This window comes from Pelophylax lessonae, assembly GCF_965119305.1.
Source record: "Pelophylax lessonae genome assembly, chromosome: 5".
In the NCBI taxonomy this organism is placed as follows: Eukaryota; Metazoa; Chordata; class Amphibia; order Anura; family Ranidae; genus Pelophylax; species Pelophylax lessonae.
In genome coordinates, this window is record NC_138772.1 from 445,860,692 (window position 1) to 445,879,115 (window position 18,424).

The 18,424-nt window shown below is 46.9% G+C and overlaps 1 protein-coding gene across 4 annotated transcripts in view; it reads right to left on the bottom strand.

Moving 5' to 3' along the window:
• Positions 1-18,424, bottom strand: part of NCOA2 (nuclear receptor coactivator 2) — a 244,430-nt gene that overhangs the window by 152,555 nt on the left and 73,451 nt on the right. For 2 of the 4 annotated variants that reach the window (XM_082259563.1, XM_082259560.1), the window contains exons 1-2: positions 12,995-13,143; positions 4,090-4,194 (exon numbers count right to left, since the gene is read on the bottom strand). In XM_082259563.1, the coding sequence (XP_082115689.1) occupies positions 4,090-4,175 (86 nt within the window). In that variant the 5' untranslated portion in view covers positions 4,176-4,194; positions 12,995-13,143. Of the gene's footprint in view, positions 1-4,089; positions 4,195-12,994; positions 13,144-18,424 lie in introns of those variants that run through there. The other 2 variants (XM_082259561.1, XM_082259562.1) reach the window with 1 other exon arrangement.

The window sequence follows — 18,424 nt, forward strand, 5'->3', positions numbered from 1 at the left end:
GACGGACATAGCTCCTGATCTTCTTAACCATTGGGACGTCCCATAGCAGTGTTAAACATATGGGGTGGGAACAGCGAAAAAGAAACTCCCAAGGAACCGCCTCGAAGGTAGACACCATGAGGCCCAGCACCCGCCTGCAAGTCCGGGATGACCATCTGCTGGACAGCAGGAGATGAATTGCAGCCTACAGTTTCTGGAGTTTGTCCAGAAGAAGGAGCACTCTGGCTAAGGCCGAGCCCTGAGTCGGATTCAGATAATCCAGCTTTGTGGATGGAACCAGAGCAGGCTTCAGAAAATTCAGAATCCAGCCAAACGCCCTCAGAATTCATATAGTGACTTACAAGTTTTTCCTTTAGAGCAGTAGGAGACTCCGCTTGCAGGAGGTCGTCCAAGCAGCCCAGTACCACGATCCCCCATTGGCGTAACAATGCTAGCACTGGAGCCAACACTTCTTGTGAAGACCCGAGAAACGGTGGAGAGACCAAAGGGTAGCGCCCAAAACTGATAATGCTCCTCTCCCACTCCTCTCCCACTGCAAAGCGCTGGTGACCGACACATATCGGAATGTGAGGGTAAGAGTCCTTGATGTCGATGGAGGCAAGAAAAATCCCCCTGATGAGGTAAGCCACCACCATGCCAACGGACTCCATTTTGAATTTCTGCACCCCCACAAAGCAGTCCAGCACCTTGAGGTCCAGAATTGGACGCACCTTACCTTCCTTCCTGGGGACTGTAAACAGGTTTGAGAAAAAACCCCTGAAAAGGACGGAACCAGGGACAGTCGCACGTTGGAAGGAAGGAAGAACCTTACCAGAGGGTAGGAACATAAAACTCGATCTTGTAGCTGCACTGTATGACCTTGTTGACCCACTTGTCTTGTACCAGGAAAGTCCACGAGTCTGGGAACCAGCGAAGATTTCCCCCACCCAATATACGGGTGAGGGCGCACCTTCCTGCTGAAGGGGCCTTGTACACGGGTCTGTAGAAGCCCACTCTTGACTTGCCAGATCAAGTTCGCTTTGATCTTCCAGAGGAGCCCCCGAAGGGCTTCGATCCCTTGTCACTCACCGAGGGAAGAAAAAAAAAATAAACTTCTCAGCCGAGGCTACTAAGGGCCCAAGTCTACAACGAGGGTCTTTGCCCTTAGTAGCCTGCGGAAGAAAGGTACTCTTCCCCCCCATGAGAACTTGAATGATGTTGTCCAGGGTAGCACCAAACAGGCGATGTCCTTGAAAGGGAAGATCAGTCAGGCCTTTTTAGAAGTCTGGTCCGCAGACCAGCATTTGAGCCAAAAGACACACCAAAGGACCACTGCCAAAACAGAGAGCCAAGCCACCAGAGGAGCCACATCTAAAGAGGCATCACAAAAACTGCAGCCCTGGACTAAAGGCAAGGGGGAGCTACTCCCCCTCCAGGTCATGGCGCAAAACCTTGACTCCAAGAGGGCGCTTTGGTCATCCCCAATCTTTCGTGACAATTCTGTCAAAATAAGAGGGGAAAGGGAACACCTTTGCTGCTCTGGATGGCTTGCGAGTGCCAAAAGGGAACCTGCGCCTCCGTCGCAGCCGCGGCTGTGCTCCCCAACTTTAGGCCTCAAGCACAGATACAATCAGAGCATCCACCAGCACCTTTTCGTGTGCGGTTGCAGAAGTGGAGGAATCGTCCTCACTATCTGAGGATTCAGGGAGCACGACCCAGCAGTCTGACCCACGTCTGCGGCAGCCAAATCAGATTAAGGATCTGATGAGACAGATGAGGCAGGGGAAGGAGGGAGGTGCTTTATGCCAGCCCATCCCCCAAAAGCCACCTCTACCCAGACAAAAAGGATTCCAGGACTGCGGTCAGTGCATCGATTGATGGATGGAACCCGGAGGGCTGGGAAGTTGTGCTCCAAAGACCCCATGAGTCACCAGGGGGACCCCACAAAAAAATGTAACACACTGCTAAGGGACAACCCCCAACGCTCTGGCAGCCCACTCGGTTGCCAGTCACAGAGCATCAATCGATCCTCAGTAGAGAGGGAGAGGACCCCACCAGACTTCCCCACCCCACATAAACCAGAGATGGGAGGTGGGGTAGGATGGGAAGACAGATGAAGGGGGGGTGCCCGACGGTAAGGAGGGGAACCCGGGGGCCTGACCGTCCCATGGAAGGGCCCACGTTCACCCCAAACCCTCCAAGGGGAGGGGGGGCAGCTACTCACCATATCAGGAACCAGGTAGGCACCGCATCAAACAGGTCCCCTCACCATCTAAATGGAGGAACACTGCAACTTGGGCTGAGACCTGGTTGTATGCGAACTCGCAGGCAAGCCCCCGTCTGGTGGGGCTAAGTTTCCTCCTGGCTCTTTCATCCAAATTGGAGCGACGTCCCGATCCAGGGAGAGTCAGTGTTGTACCAAATACCTTCCATTGCTTAATAGAATTCACTGTGCTTCTGGGCATTGATAAAGCATTTGATTTTTTATCCATCTCCTAACTTGTGCCTGTCCAAAACTTTATCCCAGAGATTTTTTCACAGTTCCTTGCCACACATAAGTGATTGTTTGCTACAGTTGCAGCAATGCTCCAGAAAATCTCTTTTCATGCTGAGCTAAGCAAAATGACCGCAGCTGATCAGAGTTGATAGTCAAATGGCTGTGTGTGTGCTTAGCTACATCTGATTGAGTTTACAAGTCCTTTTTAGGAGGGAGGGGGGGTTATTTTTTTCCTAGTTTGAGATTCTGTTTTAGAATTTTTTTTTGGTTTTTTTCTGATATGTGGTTATAGCTTTCATTTTGGCAATATAGGTTGCACGGAGTAAATACAGCTGGGTAAAACAAACTGTCTGTCTTCATTTCAGGCTGCAAAGCAACAATATGTGATTATTTTAGAGGGGGCAATTCTTTTTTATACCCACTGTAAATGTGCTCCTGTGATCCACAAGAGAATATCCAAAATAGCTTTGGCCACACTTCTCTTTTATACACTGAACATATGTCCAGTTTACCTTTCCATTTTGATCAACACAACTATGTCACCTCAACTAAATACACTATAAAACACAGACTTGGCAAATGCACAATGTGAAGATCTACTTTGAGTCAGTACAGCAGACATATCATTCCATAACTACATACAAATTCAAAGTGATGTATTCTTTGGCTAAACTGGTCACATTAACCACTTGATGACCGCCCACCGCAGATTTACTGCGGCAGCTCCTGGGCAAACCGACGTAGTACTACGTCGCTCGCTCAGTAGACTCTAGGGGGCACGCTCCCGCTCGTCAGCCGGGGAACCAGTACGCGTGACAGGCGGCTCCCATGGCCGCCGGCCACTCGCAATCTCACCCCCCCCCCCCCGCTGACAGAGAAGGACGGACGGCTGATGTTAACACAGCCATCCGTCATTCTCCCTGAAGTGATCACAGAGGCTATGTGATCCTGCTATATAGGATCACGTCTCTTATGATCTCACAAGCCCACACCCCCCCCCCCCCCCCCCAGTTAGAATCACTCCCCTAGGCTTACATTTAACCCCTTGATCACTAATATTATTAACCCCTTCCCTGCCAATGGCATTATTACAGTAAGTGCATATTTTTAGCACTGATTACTGTAGTAATGTCCCTGGTACCCCAAAAGTGTCAAAAATGTCAGTTAGGGGTCCGACCTGTCCGCCGCAATGTCGCAGTCCCGCGCACCACAATAAAAATGACATAAATCTTTCCCGTAGTTAGTAGTTGCAATAACTTTTGTGCAAACCAATCAAAATATGCTTATTGTGATTTTTTTTTACCAAAAATATGTAACAGAAAACAAATTGGCCTAAAATATTAAATTTTGATTTTTCCATTTTTTTTTTGGGAATATTATATAGCAGAATGTGATCAAATACCACAAAAAAAAAAAAAAAAAGAGCTCTATTTGTGGGGGGGGGGGGGGGGGAAAGTCGTCAATTTTATTTGGGTACAGCGTCACACGACCACGCAATGGTCCGTTAAAGTAACGCAGTGCCGAATCGCAAAATAGGGCCTGGTCATTAAGCAGCAAAATCCTCCGGGGCTAAGGTGGTTAAAATGTGGTCTGTAACAAAAGTAATAATTTACCTGGGACCAAGCTGATCTGGGCTCTCCTTCCTCTTCCGCTGCTCCACCCTGGAAGGGTCCGAGGGATTATCTCCAATTCCACTCATCTTGAACACATATCAGCAACTGAAGGGTAAAAGAAAATGAGAACAGTCAGCAAAATCCTGCAACACAAACCTACCATAAGCGATTACTTTTCTGCAATTTCTACAACTCATTTTCTAGTATGTAAACTGAAAGAACCAGTAAACATTATCAGCTGACTGACTGAAATGCATGTTCACCAGATAGTGTGTCTAGGGATGATGGACAATACCCTTACCTTAAAGATTAGCCTTGTCATGGCATTCATACAAGACCCATCGTTATAGGTTATCTGGTATACGCTATAGGTTATAATGTATAACAGAAAGCACCAATGTTTTCTTACCCCTTTATACTTTAATACTTCCCCGACTTTGAGCCGCCCCGTGCAGCACGACTTCATCGTGGCTTGGAAACGACTTCTATAATAGAAGTCAATGCAAGCCGTTCCGATGTCGCCCCGAAGTAGTGCAGGAACCTTTTTCTAAGTCGGAGTGACTTGAGTCGCTCTGATTAGAACGGTTCCATTGCACAGAATGGAGCACGACTTGTCAGGCGACTTGCCGTGGCAGTGTGAGCCGGGTCTTAGGGCTCTGTGCAGGGAAGATCAGCATCAAAAAACGCACAGAGGAACTGATAGACTGGAGGTAATATAAGGCATTAGAATTACAATTAAAGTAAACATTTACCAGTATTGTGCATTATAATTAAAATGATTAAATCCATGCAAAAAAGGCCTTTAGTACTACTTTAATATAAAAGATTTATATTCCCCGCCATACAAATTCAGGTCTAAATCTTAGGTAAAATATCCTGTATATCCTACTTCTGGGTATATTTATTATTATTATATACAGTATATGTTATATGTATATATTACTTTCACTGTTTTACTGTATAAAATTAACCCCTTATAGTGGTGATTAGCTCATTTTTTAATTCTTTAAAACCTATCATGATAGAGGATAAAAAAAAAAAAAATAGCAAAAAAGCATTCAGTTGCTACTAAAATGTCTTACGCTGGCCATACATGTATCGATTTTTGGACGAGAACATTTGTATTTAAATTCTTTGTACATTCAATGAATGGTCGAATGTCGTTCAAAAATTTCTAATTTTTTTTAAATTCAATTTTAAAATTAATGTCATTTGTGAATGAAAACAACATACACTGTTCGAAAAAAAATTTCAAATCGAGAAAAGTTTTCCATTTTCCAACTTTCCTGTCGCTGTGGTTGAAAACAAACGTTAAACTGACCCCACTAATGAAAAATGTGTTTGTGTATGGCCAGCATAAGTGACAGCAGGTGCGGGGAAGCTACCTGCCTATGACAAGGACGCCTGTTATGCATAATAGTATGATATAATCTGGTCTTAAAACCTGCAAAACAGCATTTTAGATCTTTTTACATTTTTCTCCTATTAAATAAAAATGTTGTTCTCAGAGTCTGATGATATGTGCCAGATTAAACCTCTAATAGTATATATATATATATATATTTTTTTTTTTATACACACACACAGATAGATAGGATTAATATACAAGTATATCTCTCTCTGAAATATAGAGAAGAGATGTGTGTATATAAATATATATGTAACGGATCAACTGGCACTCCCGACTGTGTACCTCCATTGACTGATGCTCCTAGTGCTTCCCGAGGGCTCCAAGCACTCCACCAGACACAACAAACCGCCGCAGATTGGTTAGGGTCTCACCGTCTCCTACCCACCCTGGACCTATGGACAAGGCTCCAGGTTCCAGTGGGTGAACCTCTCTTTCCCCAGAGGGAAAAGCAGGAACAGGAACAAGCTCTTACAAGAGCTTTGTGATTATTCAAGGGAGTATGAAGAGCATAGCAATCCCTTGTAGTAGATTCCCCCAATAAGAAACAGGACTCTAGATTGAGGGTGAAGTAGAACTCTAGGTTTAATACAGCTGATCTTTTATACAGTTTTCCCCCACAAGGTTACCGCCCAGGTGGACCTTGAGAGGAATAGGACATGAAATGCACAATCGAAATAAAACCAAATTTTACACTTCCATGCAGTGTACACAATCCCTCCCCTCTGCCTGATTACATTATCCTATGCAGATGAAATTATATACAGAAGCAGAATTAACCTGAATTATCTAGCCATCTGGACAGAACAATGTCAAGTCATTAACATTTAACAATGGGATAGGCAGACTTAACAATCCACATCCCACCCCAATAGAAAAACTGGCAATGACAATCTGTCCGTCTCCTACATTGAAGTACATGGAATACACATCTACGTATTGCTATGGTTATTTAGGGGGTCACAGATGTCATGGCAACAAGCTATATGTCTCACAGTATAAAGTGGGATTAAATCTTCATATTTCTTTAGAGATATTGTTGACAAATATTACTCTCCCATTTGAATTCATCCAAACCATAAAGTATCCGTCTTTCACTCCCAGTGTCGGTAAGTATTGTCACAAATTATATATATATATATATATATATATATATATATATATATATATATATATATATATATATATATATATATATATATATATATATATATATATACATACATACATACATATACATATACACACACCTTCTGTTCTATTCTCAGTGGAATAGTGGATTAACTATTTTGTGCCCCAATCATATAGCTTTTTTTTTTTTTTTATTTACCACTGCATACAGATATTGAAGAATTGTCTTTTTTTTTTTTTTAACTTTACATAACTTAAGTAACACTGAAAATTCTTAAAGGTTTTTATCCAAAACAATAAATAGACCAACTACATTAATTATAAAAAAAGAATAATCCATTAGTCGCATGGCTAAAAATTACCTACTTGCCTTCTCCTAGCTAGAGCCTTCAACTCCCAAGAATTTTTTTGTCAAGCATTTCCCTGCTGAAGGGATTCACCCCTCTATATGTCCTGATGTCCACAAGACAAAGTGAGGGCAATATTAAAATGTGACCAGAACAAGAGGTGAAGATAAATAAGCCAATATTTAGGGAGAGTTCCTTTCACTTCCTGGTGCATCCACTGCTCAGGAAGTGAAGGGAACACTCTCTCCAGCAGGATTTAAATCAGGGTTTCTCAACCAGGGTTCCTCCTGAGGTTGCTAGGGTTCCCAATAACACCATTATTCCTTTTAGCTATCTGTAAGGGGGTAATTCTTCCCAATGATGACAAGAGTAAGGAGCAATCTTCCCATTGACTGTCACGCTAATGTGTCATGAGTTGTAGATTTTTAATTTTTAGCAGGGGTTCCCCGAGACCAGAAATTTATTTCAAAGGTTCCTCTGTGTTCAGAAAGGCTGATTTAAAGTATAACTAAAAGGCAATTTTTTTTTTAAGTTTTGGATAGAGTGGAAAGATTAAAAAAACCTTTAGTTTTGATTGCTGTCTGTGTCCCTGTTAGGGAGATTCACCCTCTCCATTTGTCCTGTTTACCATTATCATTGAAAGTGAAAGTAAAAGAAAATCCCCCAAAAAAAGCAATAGAGGGAGATCTTCCAATGGGAACACTAATTCTGGTGACCTGAGGGTCCCCAAGGAATTCCCTTAAAGAGGTTGTACACCGAGAAAATTTTTTTTCTCTTCTTTACATCCTGAAAGAGAAACCCATAATGAGCTAGTATGCATCGCATACTAGCTCATTATGAAATACTTACCTTAGAACGAGCCCCCGCCGTGCCGTCCGCTTACCTGTATCTTCCGGGATCGCGGCATCCGGCCATCTGATTGGCCGGAGCCGCCGTGACGTCACTCCCGCGCACGCGCGCGGGAGCCGACGGTCACGGCACGGGGCTCTGAAGGAACGGCACGATCTGCCATTCCTTCAGAGCGCATGCGCCAGTGACGTCACTGGCTGCATTAAAGGTAAATATCTCCTAAACGGTACATGTTTAGGAGATATTTACAGTACCTATAGGTAAGCCTTAATATAGGCTTACCTATAGGTACAACTTCCTGAGGAGGGTTTACTTCCTCTTTAATTTTCAGGGATTTCCTCTCACTTCCTGTTTGGTTATGGTAAATCTATACAATGGGACATAGAGGGGGGGGGGGATAATTTTGACAGGGGTTATTATAACCCTCCCTTACTGAAAAAAATAAAAGTTTTGCCTATAGTTCTACTTAAAAGACAGCAAAAAAGTTAAACTGGGAGGAATTTTTCTATCCAAAAACAATTTTGGCTGCTTATACACTAATGCCCTGTACACACGTTCCGATAATCGTACGATAAAACTCGCTTTCGACTTGATCGCACAATAATCTGATCGTTAGTACACAGCTTTCGACAGCCGATCACGACAGTTAATCCAACAAAATCCAAAGGGACAAACAGGAAAACTTCTGTCGTACGATAGCCTAGCGAACGACAATCGTTTCATCAGTACAGTATGCGTCCGCTAAAAATCGATCGACAAAGACCACGCATGATCAGAAACACTAAAATAGCACGGAAAAAGCCTGGCTGCCATTGTTTTTGTTTTGCACCATCTGATACCTAGCTAAGCAACCAGGAAGCTTTTCTGGAATCGTACAACAAAAATCATACGGCTTGTACGCATTGTTGAATCTGATGTTAGTATCATGCAACAAAATGCGCACGATAAGTCGTCCGATTATCTGAACGTGTGTTCGGGGCTTAACTGCCACGGTTTGACCTGCACTTGCTGCCCATGTTAAAAGCAGAATACATGTCCCACGTGTTAAGAAATTTCTAAACTGTGCATGACCACAGCTGCAAGAATTAGGACAAAACTGAGGATATAGATATATTTATTATAAAAATTTATTATTTTTTTTTCTCACCTTCGTATACAATTTCACCCCCCAGGAGACCCTCCTAACTGAGATGGCAACACAGTGTGAACCAACAACTGCCAATACTGCTTTCATATATATATATATATATATATATATATATATATATATATATATTAAATTTACTCCACGCTGGTTTTAATAACAGAGCCTTGCAACTGTGAGCTAATAACAGAACAAGCAATGGAATCAGAGTATAATACGGGGTTATTTGGAGGTCACTGCATACTCAGCACAAAGTAACCGCTGCTAACAGAGTGCTGAAAACTAGAAAAGCAGCAGATAACACTGCGTCATGTGTGCTGCCTATAGAGGAGGACAAGTGTCACCAAATACAGGTCCTCTTCATGCTACCAGTGACTACTCACTATAGAGGAACCATATCCTGCCACAGCTTGTCCTGAATATTCAGCCAATCACTGCTTCATGTGCCAGTGACATCACTGAAACGTGATACACAGACTTCTAGTAAATAGGATGAACACATGATCAGCTGATAAATGGCCGCCCACAACATGACTGAGAAGAGGACACAAGATTTTTAGAAATTACTTAAAGCTGAACTCCAGGATAGACAACTAGGGGATGATTTACTAAACCGGAGAGTGCAGGGTAGCCAATCAGCTGCTAACTTCAGCTTTTTCAATTAAGCTTAAAAAAAAAAAAAAAAAACAAACCTAAAAGCTGATTGGATCCTATGCAGAGCTGCACCAGAAACTTAAAAAATGATTCAATATAGGCTGTGACTCCCATATGCTGTGCATACAAGCGTATTATTATTGCCTTAAAGCTCTAGGGGAGGCGCATCTACAGAAACGTTTTTGTTTAGTTTTGCATTGAGTAGGGTCCAGTTAGAACCCCTGATGGATTTGTATTGCTGTGTTCCCTTAAAGTGATTCACCCTCTTATTTGTCCTGGTGACCACAGTCACTGGCACATGTGATGATTAATCTAAAGTTTCAAAAAAACTGTTACATTCCGGCACATGCCAGGATAGCCAACTGTCACATTGGATGTGACCTCAACCAAACTGTCACACCATCCAATGGCTGGTGTCATTATTGATTACATGTGCACCCCCCATTACCACAAGACAGGTAAATAATACAGACCACCCCCCCCCATCACCACAAGACAGGTAAATAATACAGACCACCCCCCCCCCCATCACCACAAGACAGGTAAATAATACAGACCACCCCCCCCCCCATCACCACAAGACAGGTAAATAATACAGACCACCCCCCCCCCCCCATCACCACAAGACAGGTAAATAATACAGACCACCCCCCCCCCCATCACCACAAGACAGGTAAATAATACAGACCACCCCCCCCCCCCATCACCACAAGACAGGTAAATAATACAGACCACCCCCCCCCATCACCACAAGACAGGTAAATAATACAGACCACCCCCCCCCCCCCATCACCACAAGACAGGTAAATAATACAGACCACCCCCCCCCCCATCACCACAAGACAGGTAAATAATACAGACCACCCCCCCCATAAGACCGGAAAATGATACAGACCCCCTCCCCCCCAATAACAACAAGACAGGTAAACTATATAGACCCTCCGCCACTAATCACAACAAGACAGGTATAGTATACAGGCACCCCCCCCATTAATCACAGGAAAGTTAAATGATATAGGCATCCTCCCCCCAACCACAACAAGATCAGTATAGGACACAGATCCCCCTGAATAACCACAAGACAGGTATAATAAACAGAGTACCCCCCAAATCACAAGACAGATATGATACAGATCCCTCCACCAAATCCCCATAGGACAGGTATCTCATACAGACCTCCTGAAATGGACAGGTAACTAACACAAGACAACCCCCACTTCAACACATAAAGGACAGTTGTCTGGTAATTGACCACTGCCCCCTCCCCCATCACCACAGGACAGAGCTCTAGTATAGGACCCCCACTCATCACCAGAGGACAGGACAGGTGTCTGGTATAGGAATCAAACCCCCCCCCCCCCCCATGTACACAGGACAGGTACCGAATAAAGGACATCCTCCCCTGATCACCGGCACTGCTGAACATTGCACTGAACTGACATTCCATGAGCATAATTACTATGGGAAGGCCATGACCATCATCATTAAACTATGGCATCATTAATGGAGGGGGAGGGGACAAACTGGTTATTCCGGTTCCATAAAGAAAACCAGCTGAGCGTCTGCTTAAGTAAAAGCTCAACCTCGACAACTACCCCCTTAACCGAACGCTCCACCTCAACAACCATCCCCCTTAGCCAAATGCTTCACCTCAACAACTGTCCCCCTTAACCGAACGCTCCACCTCAACCAACGTCCCCCTTAACCGAACGCTCCACCTCAACCAACATCCCCCTTAACCGAACGCTCCACCTCAACCAACGTCCCCCTTAACCGAACGCTCCACCTCAACCAACGTCCCCCTTAACCGAACGCTCCACCTCAACCAACGTCCCCCTTAACCGAACGCTCCACCTCAACAACCGTCCCCTTAACCGAACGCTCCACCTCAATAACCGTCCCCCTTAACCGAACGCTCCACCTCAACAACCGTCCCCTTAACCGAACGCTCCACCTCAATAACCGTCCCCCTTAACCGAACGCTCCACCTCAACAACCATCCCCCTTAGCCAAATGCTTCACCTCAACAACTGTCCCCCTTAACCGAACGCTCCACCTCAACAACCATCCCCCTTAACCGAACGCTCCACCTCAATAACCGTCCCCCTTAACCGAACGCTCCACCTCAACCAACGTCCCCCTTAACCGAACGCTCCACCTCAACCAATGTCCCCCTTAACCGAACGCTCCACCTCAACCAACGTCCCCCTTAACCGAACGCTCCACCTCAATAACCGTCCCCTTAACCGAACGCTCCACCTCAATAACCGTCCCCCTTAACCGAACGCTCCACCTCAACAACCGTCCCCCTTAACCGAACACTCCACCTCAACAACCGTCCCCCTTAACCGAACACTCCACCTCAACCAACGTCCCCTTAACCGAATGCTCCACCTCAACAACTGTCCCCCTTAACCCAACGTTCCACCTAACTGAACGCTCCACATCAACAACCGTCCCCCCTTAACCCAACGCTCCACCTCAACAACCGTCCCCCCTTAACCCAACGCTCCACCTCAACAACCGTCCCCCCTTAACCCAACGCTCCACCTCAACCTCCGCCCCCTTAACCCAACGCTCCACCTCAACCTCCGCCCCCTTAACCCAACGCTCCACCTCAACCAACGTCCCCCTTAACCGAACGCTCCACCTCAACCCCTTAACCCAACGCTCCACCTCAACAACCGCCCCCTTAACCACCATCCACTTAACTGAACGCTCAACCACCGCCCCCCTTAACCGAACGCTCCACCTCAACCACCGCCCCCCTTAACCGAACGCTCCACCTCAACCACCGCCCCCCTTAACCGAACGCTCCACCTCAACCACTGTCAGCAGCATTAAAAGAGAAGCAGAGCAGTGGAAGTGACATTTCTAGATGTGTTTACACTGTACAGAGGAATACTTCACACAGTATAAATACTTCCCTGTTACCAGGGCAACAAGACACCCTACTATTGGCCAGTCCTCCAACACATTGGATCACATGCCCTCCTATTGGACAGGATGAGGCACTAACCTATTGGACCTTACACTAAGCCCCTGGACCGGACCCCCTCCTTCTATTGGCCAGGCGCAATGCTGGGCGGTGATGACACAGAGGGAGAAGTTGTGTTTCCTGTGTTGGGCTCGGAGGATGTTTTGTGTCCCCCCCCCCCCCCCCCCCGATCATGTCTCTATCCCTCCTCCGGGTGTAGAGGAGAGACCCCGGGATGTGTGATCCCCGGTCACCGCTCTCTCACCCCGGGGGGGGGAGGTCAAAGGGCAAACCCCGAGCAAGGTCAGTAACACCCCCGCCGAGGCTCCATGTTGGTGAAGCTGCACGGCACGATCTGCTTACTCAGCAGCAGAGCGGAAAAGTTTCCGGATTACCTCCGATCAGGTCCGGGCATCACACTCAGCCGAAATCCGTGCCGGGGATCATCTCCCTGGGAACAACATCCAGTTCTCCTCCTCCCCTCCTCCTTCTCTGGATCCAGCGATAGGAAGCGGCTCTGAAAACGTGATCAGCTGCTGGACTCCGTCTTCCTTCCCATGTCACCCGGACACGCCCCCTCCCTCCGTGTCAACCAGCCTAGAGCCCGCCCCCTCCCTGACAGCCGCCCTATTGGCTGGCGGCGCCCCCTGTGTTTACTATGCACACAGATCACTCTCCGGAGTCCGCTCCGAGCAGCTTCTCTTATTTACAGTCTCCTCTCCGGGGGGAGGAGCTCCCACAATGACGGCCTATTATGCAACTAATCCGCCCCCTCCTTCACCCAATGCACCCCATGGCTGCCACCACATCGCACATCCACAACAGGGGGGCTGATGTATAACCGCCCCCCCCCCCCCCAATAATAAGTCCTAACTACATGACATTCGGGGGGAGAGACAACCAGTCAGCTTCTACCTTCACCTTGATCCGTCAAGCTTCGAAAATGAAAGCTAGAAGCTGATTGGCTACCATGCCCACTGCCCCAGTCTCAGTGGGTCTGATATAGCACTGTGGATGAGGAGATCCAACACCCTGCCGTGCAGAAATCACTTTCATTGTGACACTAGATAAAGGATAGAACAATCAGAGATATTCTGCCTGTGTCCCCATTACTGATTTCCCCTCACTTCCTGTCTGGTAATAATGTCATCATCCTAAGGGAAATCCCCGGACGGACCACTGTCCAGTTTTCCTGATAATACTTCCTCACCCCATCTACAAGAAATCTATATTTAAAAAAAAAAAGTTCTGCTTTCAGTGAGTTAGGGCCCCATTCACAGCTGGCCATTCAGCAGGGACAAGCCAAGATTCCAACCATGTATGTGCAGGGTGACCTTACCCCAAGTAGATCCATCAGTTTGGGTACAACCAGCCTGCCCCTGCGCCTTTATGGAGGGATGGGCTACCTCCAGGTCTACCTGCCCCTTATTTATCCATTAGAATACATGTGCTTCCATTGTGGAGACTCATAAATTTAGAAGGATTATGACTGCAGGTAATACAGGGTACCATGAAGGGGCCTTGCAGCTTACGCATGCGTTTGCAAATGTGTGCTAACTAAACCCCTGTTTTTAATGTGTAGCACCCTACAAGGTAGTGGCTAGGTGAAGCATAGTGGTCCTTGTCTGCTTAACAGCAGGGCCATGATGTCTCCCAGGTGTGGCTGTTGACACTGTACTTAATGAGAGGGTTCTCATTGGGCAGTGGAGGAAACCCAGCCAATGGTTCACTCAGGCCTGTATCTACCCCATTCTGCCGCACAGTATTCTGGGAGTGGGTATAAGTTTGAGGGGAGCGCATGACGCAGCGTCTTGGGTGGGAAGCAGAGTCCCGGGAGGGAGAGTACGGCTGTCTCTCCTCCTGTCAGAGTAATTGGGTGTCCCAGCCGGCTTGTCTGAGGGGATAAAGGGCTGAGCTGAGCTGCAGAGAGGATCCGGTGTGTCCCGAGGACCAGCGGAGAGGGGTCCAGTTTCAGGAAAGCATTCCCAGTTCGTGAGTACTGCAAACTGCCCCTGGGGGTCTGCCTAGTGAGAGGGGACCATTCCCGGGAAGGTCAGAGGGATCCAGGAGCTAGCTAGACGGTGCAGGAAGCAAGTGTATAAGGGGGTGCCAGTGTTGACCCTGAAGTGTAATGGGGGTGCCAGAGTTTGGGCCCTGAAGTGTACCAGTGGGTGCCAGTGTGTGGACCCTGAAGAGTAAAGGGGTGCCAGTGTGTGGATGCGGTAGTGTAGAGGGGGTGCCAGTGTGTGGATGCGGAAGTGTAGAGGGGGTGCCAGTGTGTGGATGCGGAAGTGTAGAGGGGGTGCCAGTGTGTGGATGCAGAAGTGTAGAGGGGGTGCCAGTGTGTGGATGCGGTAGTGTAGAGGGGATGCCAGTGTGTGGATGCGGTAGTGTAGAGGGGGTGCCAGTGTGTGGATGCGGTAGTGTAGAGGGGGTGCCAGTGTGTGGATGCGGTAGTGTAGAGGGGGTGCCAGTGTGTGGATGCGGTAGTGTAGAGGGGGTGCCAGTGTGTGGATGCGGAAGTGTAGAGGGGGTGCCAGTGTGTGGATGCGGAAGTGTAGAGGGGGTGCCAGTGTGTGGATGCGGAAGTGTAGAGGGGGTGCCAGTGTGTGGATGCGGAAGTGTAGAGGGGATGCCAGTGTGTGGATGCGGTAGTGTAGAGGGGGTGCCAGTGTGTGGATGCGGTAGTGTAGAGGGGGTGCCAGTGTGTGGATGCGGTAGTGTAGAGGGGGTGCCAGTGTGTGGATGCGGAAGTGTAGAGGGGGTGCCAGTGTGTGGATGTGGAAGTGTAGAGGGGGTGCCAGTGTGTGGATGCGGAAGTGTAGAGGGGGTGCCAGTGTGTGGATGCGGTAGTGTAGAGAGGGTGCCAGTGTGTGGATGCGGAAGTGTAGAGGGGGTGCCAGTGTGTGGATGCGGAAGTGTAGAGGGGGTGCCAGTGTGTGGATGCGGAAGTGTAGAGGGGGTGCCAGTGTGTGGATGTGGAAGTGTAGAGGGGGTGCCAGTGTGTGGATGCGGAAGTGTAGAGGGGGAGCCAGCAGTTGGGCCCTGAAGTGTTCAGTGTGCAGTATTGAGAGTTGCAGAAGCAGTATACAGAGGCTACCTCAGTCAGGCAGGACTGGAGTTAGCAGTGTTCAGGACTTTTGCGCTAACCAGAGTGTCAGAAGTCAGTTTCAAGTATAGTTCAGCAAGTCAGCGTTTTTCAAGCGTCAGCAAGCATTGGTCAGCACCCAGCTGGCGTCAAGACAGCGCTGAAAGGCATTTTTCTTTAAGTGTCCCGTTTTGCACCTAGTTGAGCCAGAGGAGTATCCCACTCATTCCCTTCTCCCATCCCCAATATCAAATAAACAAAACAAAGATGCCAGACTGGTCTTTGACTCAAATCTCACACTTGGGTATTCAGCTTAAATGGGCTGAAGGTGTCACCGGTGACCGTGGCAGGCCCAATGCCTGGAAATGCTGCTACAAATGCATATTGTTAGACAGGTTAATTCGGTTGGTAAGCGGACTGGTTGGTGAGTTGAGCTGGGAACTTTCTCTGGTTTAGTCTTTCATGTGTTTGCCCTTCCATGTGCTCCTTGCTGTGAAGGCCAGTTATAGATGGGGGCAGGGGCCATTTCTTTGTTACAACCAGCCTGTCAGATTTGTAATGCGATTATTACTAGTCACTGTAGCTGCTCGCAATAATCATTGTGTTCTCCTGGCCAGGATGGCTCCCCCTGCAGGGATGTTGTGTCGGGTAAATAGATACCAAACATGTCAGGATTTAAAATTGCACGCACCTGTGAAATGGTGACAAACTACGGTGCCTAAAATTATCCAAAGGCAGCTGCAGCCACAATCCTGGTATAACCACTTGCTGCTGAGACCACATACACACACACACACACACGCGGCAGCAAGCAGTTCAAGCCAAACTCCAGCTAACACTTTATAAGCAGTTACACCAAACTTTTTTTCCTTTTGGGATAAAGGTTTTACATAAGTAAAAGCGAATCATTGTAAAGACACCTGCTAGTGTTAAAGGGTTTGTCTCAGCCCTCCAACTGCTACTTTGTCTGAACACCTTGGGATCTTAAAGAAAGTTGAAAAAACCAACAATCCCCCTGCTAGGGTGGATTATGTAAAGCGGTTGTAAACCTCAGACATGAAATATGAACAAAGCATATCCCTCTATAGTGTGTACTTGTCTCATTTAAAGTGTTATGAAACCCACAACAGTAAAATCAGTCTTTATATGGAGTAAAGCATGCTTGTTATACTCACTGTGGAACCTAACCTGCTGAAGGGGAAAGGTATTTAGCCATTTGTATTTACTAAAATATCTGCATTTCCACTTTTTGTACACTGTGGGAGACCAGATATAGTGAATGCAGGCTCCTGGTTTAGTAGCACTTTATGAGCACTAAAGGCCCGTACACACGTAGCGATTGTCGGCCGTCGAACGATCGGCCGATTGTCGGCTTGTTAGTATGATGCTTCCGACAATCGACTGCGACTTTTCGGCCGAACAGAATCGGGTGTGCAGGCTATAAAATTTTTGTTGGCCGTCACCAGAACGGCCGATGGTTTGCCAGTCAGTACAGAATTCAGCCGACTAACAGCAGATGAGCAAGACTGGGCATGCTCAGAGAAGAAAAAACACACGGAAAGTTAACCATCACATGGCATCACTTCTGCAGTCAGCTGTTGTTGGCCGACAAAATTCGTGTGCAGTCTTTATCACTTTTCAACCGACAGGACAGCACCGGACAAAAGACGGCCGATCGTTCGGCCGACATTCGGTACGTGTGTACGGGGCTTTAGTGTCATTTCTATCTGCTGCTTCATTCCTCTGCTATTACCATGAATCCCTTCTGACAAGTTTTACTGACACCAAGAGAAAAATGGTGACAGAGGAGGGACCTCCAGCTGATTGTTTCATCTCTGTTGCTGTGTGATGGGGGTCCCTGTCCTGTCCCATCCCTCCCCTCCAATCAGCGCTCTCCTCACTGAGCTCTGCAGAGTGTTATTTCAGCTCTCCACCCCCTTTTTGTCTCATAGTTTAAACAAGCTTTAAAGATTCTGGACTAAATAACCACTTCAGCTCCAGAAGGTTTTACCCCCCTCATGACCAGGACATTTTTTTTCTATGTGGCACTGCGCTACTTTAACTGATACTTACACTATCATGCAATGCTGTACTCAAACAAAAATAAGTGGGATTTTTGACTTGCTGTAAAATCCATTTCTCTGATGTTCATTGACAGACACAGCTCCTCATCTTCTTGACAATGTGGGTTATACTGCCCCCTACAGGAGTAGGACGCTAGGCAGAAAATAACTTGACTATGCCTATGGGCAGTCCCAGGGGGTATACTCCCACTCACTGCTATAGTTACTCAGTTTTGTTACAAGCATTGTCAGAAGAGAAAAACCCAACTACATACAGGGGTGGGTGCTGTGTCTGTTGATGAACATCAGAGAAATTGATTTTACGGTAAGTCAAAAATCCCATTTTCTCTTGTGTTCATTGACAGACACAGCTCCTCATCTTCTTGACTATGCGGGATGTCCCGAAGCAGTGTCAAACATCAGTGGGAACAGCAAGAAAAAAAGCCAACCAGGTAACTTGGAGCTCAACCATAAAACAATTGAAGCCCACCTGAAAAAAATTAAAACACCCTCAAGTCCTCTAAACAGCAGCCTGCAAAACCTTGCGGCCAAAAGGAAGCATCCACAGAACACATCCACCTTATAAAATTTTGTGAACGTGTGCACAGACTACAAGGTAGCCGCCTTGCAGACCTGCACCACTGAGGCCTGATGATGGAAGGCACAGGAGGCAC